At 45.4% G+C, this 13,970-nt stretch overlaps 2 protein-coding genes across 3 annotated transcripts in view; one reads left to right on the forward strand and one right to left on the reverse strand.

The window, feature by feature from the left end:
* The window catches only part of LOC119404492 (flavin-containing monooxygenase 5), a 161,022-nt gene that overhangs the window by 111,904 nt on the left and 35,148 nt on the right, over positions 1 to 13,970 (reverse strand). The gene's annotated exons all lie outside the window — the stretch shown is intronic.
* LOC119404489 (uncharacterized) overlaps positions 1 to 13,970 on the forward strand; it is a 93,744-nt gene that overhangs the window by 63,451 nt on the left and 16,323 nt on the right. The window contains exons 4-7 of the mRNA XM_037670999.2: positions 2,244 to 2,276; positions 2,410 to 2,463; positions 3,092 to 3,160; positions 3,706 to 3,738. Coding sequence (XP_037526927.1) covers positions 2,244 to 2,276; positions 2,410 to 2,463; positions 3,092 to 3,160; positions 3,706 to 3,738 — 189 coding nt within the window. The remainder of the gene's footprint in view (positions 1 to 2,243; positions 2,277 to 2,409; positions 2,464 to 3,091; positions 3,161 to 3,705; positions 3,739 to 13,970) is intronic.

The following is a 13,970-nucleotide window of genomic DNA, read 5'->3' on the forward strand; positions in this document are numbered from 1 at the left end:
CTTACAACATAACACAGGCTCCAGTGACCATGCTGTGCATTGTGTCGTTATTACGAAACGCGGTTGGCATAGTGTGCGACCATGATCGCAGTCATTGAAGTCTGGAAAGAACGGCCTAGAGATTGTTCTTGTTATTGTAATTGTTGTCAGCATATACGGCTATACCATTCATATTTACATATACTAGAGTTTGCTGGAGCATTTTCTCAATATAAATGCATAGGGGTTCATCAATTATTCAAAACCCACTGACGCGTATCCGGTGTCGCATATGTCTAGTGTAGACAGTGTTCTGGACAAAACCAACTTTCCCAGCACTTCAAAACTCGCCTACATGTCTTATCGAAATGCCTTCGATGACTTCTCCAGCGTATATAATTATCCTTGATCCGGCCTTTGATCGTACGTGCGGCTAAATTTCATTAAACACAGACAATATCTGCAATGAACGGAAAGATGACCGTCGTTTCTATTTCAATTTTATAATTGTGCTCTTTTAGGCGTACGTTGAGGCGCCTGCCGGTATGACCAACTTTTCCGGCAGGAGAGTAGGATTTCATAAACTACACCCTACTTGCATTGAAGGCGTTATCAACTTTACGTTTTGTATCACTCTCTTTGTATCACTCAGAAGATGACACACCTGTCATCGTGCACATGCGCGAAAGTTTAATGGGCCCGAATATCTTTTTTTTTTTTCACATATGCATAACCAGCTGATACAAATTTTCCATTTTACAAGACACAATACTGACTTTCTCGTAACTATATCCGCAAGTAAGGGACGAGTGAACTTACCAGTTGGTCAGGACGAGATGCGTCTGCTGCCGTCCGACAGCACTGACCGGCTTTCCTCTTTGGCAGTCATTGCTCATTGGACAAGATCGCGTTGTACAGGTTTTGACGGAAAACCACTTCGGGAGGTGTACACAATATAATCTTGTTGCAGAAGCTGGAGTTGCGCCTACCTCCTTTCATTGTACGTAGTGGCAGCAACCTGCATCTGCATTTCAGGAAAACACGTAACGGCCGCCGAAAACAAAATCACAAATGCGCATAATTCGCTCAGGTAGACGCGGTCGATTATGAAGGATCGGCACTGGCTGGCTCTGCTGGCTCGGTTCCAATAACTAAGGAGCATGGCCTGAAAAGAGGGAGAGAGGTGCCTAAGTGATGAAGGGATTCGTATTTCGCAACTTGCGTCCTTTTCATCAGTTTAAGCTCGCGTTTAAAATTCAGTACATGTTTGAATCTCCGTTTTTTTCTTTCACTGTTTTTTAGCTTACAATTTGTCAAGGAAAGTTGATCACTTCACTTGGGTTTCGAGCAGATATTTGCTGTAATGTTTCACCTGTACGCTGAAGTAATGGTTGAATGAATGAAATAATTAATTACTATCGTTAATGAAAGCTAGAGACGTTCGCGAGGCTGATGACCTGAGCTTGACGGATGGTAGATGAAGATGACAGGTGTTGGAGAACTGGCACACGCAGTAATCGTACAAATGCACAGAAGACGCCCATATTTTTTTTAAATTTCAATTTATTTCAAATATGGTTATTACAAACGGGATTGATTTCCACTGATTGGGCTAAGCACATTGCACTGCTTGACCGATCGGGCGTTAGATGGAATGTCTAAGGATTAATACAAAGCTTGTACCCGCACAACTAATGCACCCCGTTCACGCGCTTCGCATTACTTTCACAAAATTAAAACGGTAATAAGCATGAAAAATACAAAAAATACAAAAGTAAATGACGATACAGGTGTATGTTACAAACTTACAGCGCCTTACGCGAACCACGTTGTTATATAAAAAACAGTTGCCAGAAAAATGCCACGGAAGGGTTGGGGGGGGGGGGGGGGGGTAGTGCCAGTTCTACAAAGCGATCGCCAGGGCGATCGCTTTGTAGAATCGACCTGGCTACGCTACTGAATAACAACGAAAAGGTGTGCTGAAAAAGAAAAAATATGCATTTCAATAAAATGGAGAACATGAAGGGACCCATATGCTTGCACATTGTGTATTAGCCCTGAGCGGAGTTGCACATCACTTTATAATGTCTAAAGCATTTTTTCTATACGTCTAGAGAGACACGAACACTCGAACTGAGCTCAGTGTATAATTAATATTCAACTGGGGTCGCAAGCATCGATCGCTAAGTGCCTACTGGTAACATTCCGTGCAATTTCCTTATAGCTCAATCTTGTTTCGCTCTTTCTCAATTCTTTCATTGCAGGTTGTCAAGATGCGTCAAACATGCGTAAAGCCTGTGAGTATCGTGCTTAATCACTCGCGAGGAACATGAATTATAATTATGGCTGCGAAAGTCACGTCAGTTATTTAACGCCTCTCATCTTGTTCTTTCTTTCTTTTTCTTTTTTTTTTTTCTTTTTCGCATGCAGTACACGCCGAAAGAAGCAGCCATAATCCTGTGTAACGCATTCCACCGACCTTCGGTAAGTCTGCCAGCAGAGTCGATGTATTATTAATTGCTGTAGTATTCTATTCAAACTGGAAACAGCGCAAAATGCGAAGACATAGGAAAGAGTCAAGAGACACGCACGTGTTCATGTGTTCTTGAATGCCTCATCTACGTGCTCGTATTTTGCCTACTTGCAGTTTGAATTAGGAACAACCAACTAGCCGAATAATCTACCTCGTTGGACAGTACTTCTCTATTTGGCTTATACAGTCTATTTTGTTTTATTCTTGTATAACAGAAGTGCAAAAAAGACATGGACACGAAAGTGCACAACACGAGCGCTTACACACAACTGGAAGGTTTATTGCTTGAAAAGAAAATATATACCTAAACTCGGCCTAACACCCGCGCATGCGCACCATGGACAAATAAAAACCAAAAACCAAAAGAAAGTTCTTCTTTGTCCACGGTGCGCATGCGCGGGTGTTAGGCCGAGTTTAGGTGCATATTTTCTTTTCAAGCAATAAAACTTCCAGTTGTGAGTAAGCGATCGTGTTGTGCACTTTCGTGTCCATGTCTTTTTTGCACTTCTGTTATACAAGAATGAATCGGTACCAACTAGCCCGCCTTTCTGTTTTGCTATTTTTTTCTGTTTCTTGCAGGAAAAACGAGCGAATTGCATTCGTTGCGTTGAAGAGTACGACCTTCCTGATAACGCGACGAAAATTCAGGTACGTGACCGGTGGTCCGCGGTATTTGCTTTTCATCGGTAGTGCATACTTTCGCATTTCGTTAAGCCAGAAGTGGCGAAATTCGCTTGCATGCCAGGGGCACATCAAACTTTCCTTCTGGGCGACAACACTGGACACTTAGAGGACACCGGGAAAAAAAAGACAGTGATATTATGTAGCTTTGCGTGAATGACCTGTTGCTGCCGTAATATTTTCATGAAGTTTATCAGTAGCAACAGCAGTTTTTTGGAGCAGCGGTCTCACCGATACTTGAATCAAGAAATCAGTAGTCGACAGATGATCGATACAATTAATGAATGAATCAAGTAACAAGTGACAGCAGCTTTTGCAACTTTGGTATGTGAACGCCATCTTTTCTTTTTTGAGTACTGGGTGTTCGTTGTCATCCGTCCATGCGTACTACGAAGAGTGCCACCTTTGAGTTAATGACAGTAATTCTCTTTCGAGAAACATACTCCATCCTTCAGACTTCCGCACGACTGATTTACAATATCGTTTGTTTTCTTTATTTTCTTTTTTTTTAGCAACGGGAGCTTGACTGGAAGTGCACGCCACACGTGAGTCCGTGCCCTTTACACACAATGCGCAAGCGCTTAGACCACTTCAGTGTTTACAACAAAAAAGACACGTATTCCTGCATTATGTTAATTTGTATTGCAACAGGCCTTTCCTTCCTTTTGCCTTTCACTCTTCTTCTCTTATTTGAATGTCGCCATCTTCAACAACGTGTTTATGTTTTGATGCACTAAATACCTTGGCGTCCGCAATTATGCGAGTATAGACGATATTTCATGACACATGGGAGCGGCCACCTTCGGCTGTTTAACGAAGGTTTCATTATTTTTTGACATCACGACGCGAAATAATAAGGTAATGAAACTTTGAATACACCAACCCAACCGTTTTCACGCGTATGCGTCTGCCGTATCACTGTTCATTTAGTCTATAATTAAAGGGGTACCTATTTTCGAAACTGAGTTTACTACGTCATACAAATCTTTTGTACACAGAGACAGCTCTGAGCGAGTGAATGCTGATAAAATATTTTACTTTGATATTGTAGTGAACTTTCGCATGGCGCACCTACTGACATCGGTGCTAGCGTGACGTCATGCCACATTGTCAATTCTGGTGACTTCACGCACCAGTATGGCTAGTTGATGACGTCAGGTGCCAAAACATACAATGTGGTCGCTTGCGCGTCACCAAAAAAAAAAAAATTCAAAATGGCCGCTTGTGCGTAACCAACGGAGCCACACAGCGGAGCGGCCGTGGAAACGTCGCGACATCTTGTGCGAGCACATGACGAGATGCTCATAGCGTGTCGTGACATCAGGGTACAGTAGGAACCGGAACTAGCTTTTAAAAACACGTTGTAATGAATTTTTCACGGTTTTCTAGGCTGTTGAGGACTTGGTCTTTCATTTTACGCAAGAAAAAAAGAAAAAAAAAAGCGACAACTGCACACGTTTGTGTCAGTGCCCCTTTAAAGATATAAAACGGCAAAATTAACAACCCAATATGAGGGAACTGAGACCCACCCGTTAAATATTCTATATAGCTTTTGACTTAAAGAGTAGCGAGAAAAAAGGAAACGTGCACGCATATCCTGTGGAAAAGCACTGCATTTTCGAATAGCCGATCATACCAGTATAAAAGCGGGATTTTACAGAGTACGCGTAGCTTCCATTCTCCTGATCGCGCGCCTTGACGGCCGATTGCATTTTACGATCGATTTTACGACCGCCATTAGCATTCGAGCGATGACAGAATAGAAACCGATCGCATTGGCGCCCCACTCACGCGAAGCTGCACAAATGTATCCTGTTTGCTCTGCAATGTTCTACAAGTACCGATATCCCCGCAAAGTCCTAAAGTCATTCTACATCAGAAAAAAATAATAATAATAAGGTTGGACAGCTCGTACACCTTTGTTCTTCAACTTGTCTGTTTACGTGTGACGCTCCTCTCGTGATAATTATGTAAATATGTTATGCCTAAGGGCACTCCTTCGAATTAAAAAAAAAAAAGTAGCGCAGCTCGCACTAAGTCGCGAGAGGCTGGGTCACAGCAGAACTGGGGGGCACCTATACTCCATCTCGCAAGCTGGTTGAAGCACTGTGAAAGCTACGGGCCTGCTTAGCCAATAGGAAGAGCGAACACCCCCCATGATGTATTCATCCGCGCTGCGTCGTCTGCTCGGCGTCCCCATAGCGTATGCGCCCAGGCGTTGGGCGAGTAGAGCGAGCCCATGGCAGCAACCAACGCTCTTAGCTTTGGGCAGCAACAACAGAGCCGCAAAAAACAACGCGCGTTGGGCGAGTTAAGCGAGCACACAGTAGCCATCAACGCTCTTAGCGTAGGGCAGAAACGATAGCGCCAGAAAAAAAAAAAGACATGGCTGATCCTTCTATCATAGGAATCGGTATACCACGAAAGTGAAACGTGTCTTCACAGACGTAGTTGAGCGTTTGTAGTGCATTCTTTCGCCCCAAGCGCGAAGGAATGAATGCTACAGCATCAAATTGTAATGTTACGCGAAGAACGGCAAGCCGCTCGAGACTTGCAATGCGCTGCTCAAGCAGAAAGGACGCGCGGAACGAACATATATACAGGATGAGCGCGAACTTGTAACTTATTTCTGTGTGAGCAGCGCGCTCCTTTCGCAAAAGCGGCCGCTGCAGTGAGCGAGGTGACCTTCGTGCTCTCAACGGAAACTTGCAGGCAGAGCGCAAGACGTACAAACCACCGAGATCACAAGATAAGCGCCCGCACGAGCGACCACGCCCTGTCGAGGCGCGCGCTGATCCGCGTGGGGGACGACTTTTAAAGCGCGCTCCTCGAGCCCTTCGCGCCATCTCGCTAGTGATAACGAAAACACGCTGTACCGCCAATCTTTGAGTACCGCCACCGGCAAATGGTGTACATAAATAGCTCGCCGTTACCACAGCAGGGAACATGCCGTCTGTGGCGGAGTCGTTTCGCGCTGCGCGCTGGCGATCGAGAGGTCGTAGGTTCGACTCCCGGTGACGGAACTTCTCCTTCTAGTTTTTTCTTTGCCATATGTTAGTCTTTATATTTTACGTCATATCCGTGACGGAAATGCGTCAGTGGAGCCGTGGTGGACCCCGGCATAAAACACTTTCGTGTTAAAATAAAAAATCAAACATGGCAGCACACGTCGACGCTGGTTCCTTGCACCACGAAATTATGAAGTAGCCGTCGTGAGCTGTACGGCCCGAAAGTTCTAAACGGACGCTTGTGTTTGCGTTATATTTGTATCATAAAGCTTCGACAGCGATGTATTCGTATCTATTTTGCACTGTTTCCAAGATTTATTTTGAAATTCCCGCGTACAAGGCTTAGCATGCGTGGCTGAACAAACAGCTAATCTCCGTAATAAGGACAAAACGTACCTGATACTTTGTCTTCATGCAGCGTGAGATGACACAAAGCGATAGGCGTTTTCACCGTTTATTTATCGCCGCCAGGAAAGTGGGCAAGTAGCAAGCGCGAGCTTGGATCGAAGTGGGCGATCTTGTCTGCACGGGCGCTGCCATGCTTGTTCGTCATCACAATTATCGGCAGTTACCGATACAATAAATAAATGCTTATGACCTACATGTGAATCGTGATTAGCGCATCACGTATTGCGGTGACGTAGCACGTGCCAAACAAACGCAGTTTTCTTAACCTTCTCCAATTATATTGCAATTACAAACAGAACTATGTTTTGCTGCGCAAGCATTTTGTTTACACCTCGTAGTTTCAACCCTGCTGCAACCAGCTTGTGAGATGGGGTATAGGTGGTCTTGGCTTGGCTAGGCTTTTACCCTCCCTCTTATCTCTCTCTTTCCCACCCCTTGCTGTACTATACACGACTGTGCTTGCTCTCGTCAAGGAATGTTTTTCGCCCATAATTTTTCTCTTTCTCTAACTTTATTTCTCTTTCTTTCTCTCTCTGTCTGTACTCGTTCTCTCACCCATCAGAGTTATTGCAATCCACGCCGGAGAAATGGGCGCACGTGTTCTGGCAGCGAAGCAGAAGACGGAAATGAAGAGTGTGCGTCCCGGTTCATGATGATGATAATTTTATATCTACGACACACGGCCAACCTCGAGCATAACAGCTCTGCCGTAGAAAAAGGAGTGTATACGGGCTAAGAACAGTCAAGCGTTGACTTAGCGAACTTATTTAAACAACACTTCATTTCACTTTCACAGCTAAGGACTTGATCAAGGATATCCAGAACGCTACAATACATAGGTCTTCGTTACGTTTCCAGCACTCAAACCAGAGGTTCGGGGTGTTAAACCGACCGCACCAAGTGTGTGGTGTTTGGCTTGGTGGAAATGCGTGCTTGCGTTACTGATGTTGGTTATTACTAGCTGTCGGCGCGGCCAGGACAGGGACCGCGGATTTGGTGACGTCACAGATAATGGCGAGCGAACAGTTTCGGCAAGCGTACGACGAGAACAGGCCGGACGCTATCGCGATAGTTCGTTTCCCTTGACCCATAGCGTTTCCTGATAACACACTAGAGGGAAGACTGGCGCTAATGTCAATGGGAGCTGCAACGCATGGCGCTTCAGCAAGCATGGGAACGATGGGAAGCACATGGATTTGTCTAAGCTTCGTTCTTTCGGCTTCGCTTGGCTCCGAATGGCCTGCAGCCGCTTTATCGCAAGACGAAGTTCAGCAAACGTTCAGTTCCACTTCACCACCTTGACCTTTCTAGGCTCCCCGATTGAAATCGGGTCACAAAGTTCACAACGATCCATTCGTCTATACGAAACAAAAGCCGAAACACAACAATAAACAAAGTCACAAGTGCGTTCGAAGCCGCAAGCACGAAGTTTAGGCAAATCCGTGTACTACCAATCGTTCCCATGGTGGCTGAACGATCGCAGCGCCAGAGTTCCCTCTAGTAAATATTGTAGGAAACAGATTTTACATAAGACACATGGGCGCCGCCATCTTGGGCTGTCAAACGAATGTTTCCTTATTTTGGTATTCGCCGCGAGATCGGGCTACAGGTGGCAGCACCGTCGCCGCGCTAGTGTGGATAGGCCGTTGTCAGCGCGTATACAAACGCACACAACATCACTTTGTTGTGAGCGATTTGACCCGATTTCATTAGGGTTGGGCAAGTTGGTACATAGTTCTTCGTGAGGAAATGCCAGCAGCACCAAAGAAAGCAGAAGAAACAGCCAAGAAAAAGAGACAGGGACAGGTAGGATGCTGGACTAACAACTGACTTTAATTCGATGAACACGCGAACAAGAAACCGATATGAGCATGCGCAGCAACAACCATGAATCACTGAAAGGCAACCTATCACCTATCACTGGTTGTTGCTGCGCATGCTCATATCGGTTTCTTGTTCGCGTCTTCATCGAATTAAAGTCAGTTGTTAGTCCAGCATCCTACCTGTCCCTGTCTCTTTTTCTTGGCTGTTTCTTCTGCTTTCTTTGGTGCTGCTGGCATTTCCTCACGAAGATGACCCGATTTCCGGCAAGCAAAATGCGTTGGCTGGAGCTTTCTGATAATGTGTGCGCTCTTCATTCCCGAATTAATGCACAAAGTGCGCCGAACGTTACTATTACTTGTGAGAGAAGCGCATTCTGCCAACGAACGGGTTGCTCGCCTTCGGCAACAGTCGGCGTTTTCGCAATAGATGACGTTTTCTCGTTTTTTTTTGTACATGTTTATCTTGTGTTCCACCTACTACTCACTGATGTAGTGCGCCTGAATTAAGTATTTACTTCTTGTTCATCTGCATACCCCCCAACCAAAAGAAAGCCCATATTCCTGCACGATGAGTTAAAATAGCACTATGTGAACTGCGTGCTCAAATATTCATCCGCATTTCTTATTCAGTTCTCCATGAAATGTAGGACAGTTGATGGGTTTACTGAGGAAAGCCGGACAGCGCTTTATCGCTACGGAGACTAACACGCACACGCTTGTTTTTATTCCAGTAACAGTACACAAAGGTAAATGTACAGCACGGAACTTTCTTCGATTGATTACTTGCACGACAGTAATGGAACAACGGCCGGGGTATTTCACGGGACCAAAGTACGTTTTTTCATGTGAATAATGTCCGCTGCCTTCCGTCAATCTACTATAACAACGCAACACAAGCGCTCAAGATAATGTAAAGAAAAAAAGATGTGGCTTTGCGTGAAATTACTACGACATAAATGTAAAATGCGCCGTTTGGATTAATTTTGACCATCAAGGCCCTTTAACGCGTATCTCAATCTAAGTACACGGGTGTTCTTGTATACATTTCGCCACAAGGTATAATTGCGCAAGGCAACTCAGTTTTGCGATTTCCGTCATTCAATTTTCTGTTCTGTTTAGGGGACAATTTACGTACCGATGTGTCAGATGTGACTTGACAGAAATATTTCTCTGCAGTGTGACCAGGACCGTACACAACTAAAACTCGTCGCGTAACCTATAAACGACAGTCCTAATGTTATACACCTAACCACAACGCGCAAGCGCATGAGAGCCCTTTTTCTTTTTACCACCGAGCCGCTAAAGGCTACATTCACATGAGATTTATTACTTCTCATCTTTAGGACAACGCCAAGTGCACTTTGCAATGCGCTGGGACCACACAGCGGCACCTACACTGATATGACTCGTGAGCGGAGGGTACGACGACCACACACAGCACTCTCGACAAGTGCACTCAATGTCCTTATTACAGTACATATACAGCCGATCAAGGCCAAATGCTTCTTTACATAGTGTTAGGCATACGTACGAGTGGTTAAAATTGTACTAACGCAACGGAACAAACCGCTATTTGAGGACCTGCATGGCGTACGCACACATGCAAACACAACGTGGCTAGCAGACGACGCATGGAGCAATCCACACTAGGCGCGGTTCAGCCAGAAGCCGCCAGGCGGCGACTACGCTCGATCTCGCGGCCAATATCACGACGTGAATTGATGAGGTCATGAAATGTCGAATGCACCGACCAAACTATTTCCGCGCGTACGCGTCTACCGTAGCATTGTTAGTTTAGTCATTAAAGATACAAAACGACGATGCCACAGCCCAATATGGCGGCACCGAAACTCATCCGTGAAACAGTGTATACTTCGCCACAAAAAAGATGCAGAGTCTGAATGCTTTCGTGTCAATCTCTTCATCTTTGTAGGCTGAACAGCAATTAACCGCGACGAGAAACAAGCTGCGTGATCTGGTTGCGAAACAGGCGAACTGAATTCGCGAGCAGGATTGCGTCACCGCCAAAGCATCAGAAGCGCATGCGCCGATGTCGCGTGCACGGACTCTATAAATTTACGTCGAGTGCCAGAGACGATAACAAAAACCTTGGGCTGTCGCATGCAATGGCGAGGAGCTATAATTATCCAGAGGCTTTAATTCGTGTTTTCCGCGCTAGGATGGCTTAGATAACGCTGTCCACGGCGCACTTTAATAGCGCGTGAGGTCTGCATGCATGGAACTGCACAACATGCTTAACCACCGCAATAACGAGCGTGATTAGTTTGACGCTTTGATTTATTGTTCGTAGTAATTCACGATGCCCAGGGAAGTAGTGGCTTAAAGGAGTACTGACATGAATTTTAAAATTTTTCGGGTTGTTGCTCTAAATGAAAGCACGGGTGTCGAGAACCCTAAAAAGAGTGTCGTGGTGCCTGGGGATGCATTGCATATATTTTTGATACCGCTTCTTTCAACCAGCAGTTTCGGTTTCGGTTTCGAGAGGGCGGCTTCATAGTGACGTGTCAAGTCTGCCTGTGACGTCACGGGCAGACTGCAACCCACGAAATATGCACCTGCTGTCCTTTGCTGTCAGTCGAACGTGGTTCATGATGAGTGAACTGTCGTCCAGTGCCTCCGACAGCAATTTCTGTGATTTAGGCTGCATGCAGAACCCAGATTTCGCAAACCAAGTGAGCTGACTAGAAACGTCATAGGGCTCTCCATGCGGTGAAGCTGCCTTGCAGATACTGGGAGATGAAAACTTTAAAATCAAACTTAAATATTTATACGTGTTTCCCGGATGCGGTGTGGGGAGAGCGTTAACACTACATGCCAAGGAAAACAAAAACGTCCGTTTTGCTGCACTTCAAAATCGTGTCAGTACTCCTTTAACCATACATGTCTAGTTACATCTGTTTGGACAATAGGCTGCCCACAATTTTTTTTATTTCGCGTGTTTGTTCTGGACTCACCTACGTTCCTGTAAACTCAACACTCCTCTTCATTTATATTAACGCGATAGCGTTAGAGAGCTCGTGTCGCAGAAATTCCGGTGTCGGAGTCGGCACCGTTGGTTGTGAGCGAAAAATCATCCGTGAGTGAAAAATCTAGAAAGTAGAAAATAAAATAAACGATAAAATCTTCGGTCCCAATGAGGATCGAACTCGGGCCGTTCGCGTGGCAGGCAGGTGTCTTACCACAAAGCCAGGATGTTACTTGCAGCTGCTTCGGAAAAAAACACTACATAAATGTCATGAAGTGAAAGGAGTCTCAATGCATTTTGTTCGGCAGGTGTCACGACGAAAACGAGCCCATACGGCGATTTGTAGGCGCAATCGCGAGGCCATCAAACTACGTCGAAAAAGGCCGGGATAGTGCAGCCATCGCCGCTAAATACACACACGAACTTTCAAACAGCTCTAAAAACGGACAACTATGTCCATTTAGCGGAAAACATATCAAGCCAACGCAGCAAACGCTAGATAATGTGCTGCCATCTGTGAGGCATTGTGAGAAATATGTCTCGACTTTTCATGGCATCCGAGAGGGCGGGCGCGCGGCGTATATCTTGGAGGCCATGCGACTCTTGCTTTAGATCGAAAGCCTGTACAATTCGCGCGCGTGCGTGCGTGTGTGTGTGTGTGTAACAATACACATTAATAAGTATGCACTTAGTGGTTGAAGTGCGCACTGGGGGCCGGATTTCGCTATCGCGTTCAACTCTTAAAGGCGAAGCTTAAGGGTCCCCCAATTTTTTTATCCTCCCTTTTTCTCCTCCATCGGCACAGTGTAGCAAACTGTATATTGCAATCTGCTTACACTCACATCTCCTTCCTTGCTTTCTCTCCCTTCTTCCTCCGCTTTCTCTATCTCTACCTATCCGTGCGAGTAAGCGTCATTCAATAAACTGGCTCGGGCGTTGTGTCTGACCAGTCAGGGCCTACTAACAAATTGCAAATTGTAAAAATATGAGCGGAAAAACGCCTCTGCACTGCGAAGAATCCGGGTGCAATCCGCAGTTTAGTAGTACAAATATACTTAACAAGTCTAAACAGAGACCGGCCAGGGAGATTACTGAAGCTGGGCAGAATGGGGCGTACTCAAACACGCGCATCGGTGTTCCCTCGGTAGCGCTGACAGATAAAAAAAAAAAAATGTCTTTCTGAACAGATAAAATGGCGGTCAGTAATCAGTTATGATAATTAAGTTTTATTGTTAGCCATGCTGGTCCAGCGTGGTAACACCTTGTGATAAGTTTGGCTGCACGTGCGCGATTCCGTGCTCTTGTGAAAAACTTTATCCAACAAACATCAGTCGTAACTTGAGCGTCTGTCCAGTCAATTCCTTTCCGTTCCCGCTGTTTTGCTCCCCGATACATTTACAATACGACGCACCAACTGGCCCAGCGCACCACCATGTTGGCCTACTAACAATATTTTACTAACTGCTAACTTTCAGCAAAGACTCAAGCAGCACAAGTATGACGTAAGAAAGAAGATTTCATCGAACGCGCTGACCGAACACGCAGAAACAACTCGCCACGAGATAGACAGGGATAAGGCCTAGATAACGGAAAGAGAAAAGAACTGCACTTCTCGGCTATATCTCGAATCTCCGTGTAACCACGGCAACTTCCCACACGTGCACGCTCGTTGCTTACGTCGTATCTTAAAGTATAATCGGACTGTTTGCGCATTCATTTTTCATTGTGAACAAGGCTCCCTTGCGGGAGCCACAACGTCTTGGTTCACAGTAGAGCTGTTACGATTGAGGTTTCCCTTGTGTCGTGGATAGGAAATTATCATGGCACGTGCTCTTTTCGTCCTTTTCTTCGTCGCCTTCCTCTTCTTCCTTATCTGCTTCGCTCACAGAGCACGCGCACCGATTTGTCCGGCGCAGGATGCAATAACTCTGATGGCGAGAGAACGATTACAGAGAGACAGATAGAAAGAGATAAAAGAGAGAGAGAGAAAGAGAGAAATTTTGGGGGACTTTTTTTTTTATATAGGCAATACTTGAACCCACGTCCCCACGATCCAAAGGTGAGCGCAGTAACCACTCGGCTATCCACGGAAGCTATCATGGCATAACACAGCCTTGTATAGTATAGTATAGCAAGGGTAGCAAGGGGGTGGGAAAGGAATGTTAGGGTGAGGAGGAGGGAAAGGAGGAGGGGTGAACTAGTACAGAGAAAGAGAAAAAGAGACAGAACAAAAAGAAAGACATAACTAGATAGAAAGAAAGGGTGAAAAAGAAAGACGGGGAAATAAATAAAGCAGAGAGAAATAGATAGAGAGAAACAGACCAAAAAAAGATAGAAAATAGAACAAGCATAGCCATGTATAATATAGTACAGCAAGGGGTGGGAAAGAGACAGGTGAGAGGGTGAAATAGCCAAGCCAGGACCAGCCAGGTTCCCACCAGCTCTGTTGTTACCCAGCCTTGTGCGACTTAGCGTAAGCTGCACTAATTTTTTGTGAACTTTCGTGGTCGGTGTCCACTTGAATTGACCTCAAACTGGGTACACTTTATAAA

This window comes from Rhipicephalus sanguineus, chromosome 9, assembly GCF_013339695.2.
Source record: "Rhipicephalus sanguineus isolate Rsan-2018 chromosome 9, BIME_Rsan_1.4, whole genome shotgun sequence".
Classification (NCBI taxonomy): Eukaryota; Metazoa; Arthropoda; class Arachnida; order Ixodida; family Ixodidae; genus Rhipicephalus; species Rhipicephalus sanguineus.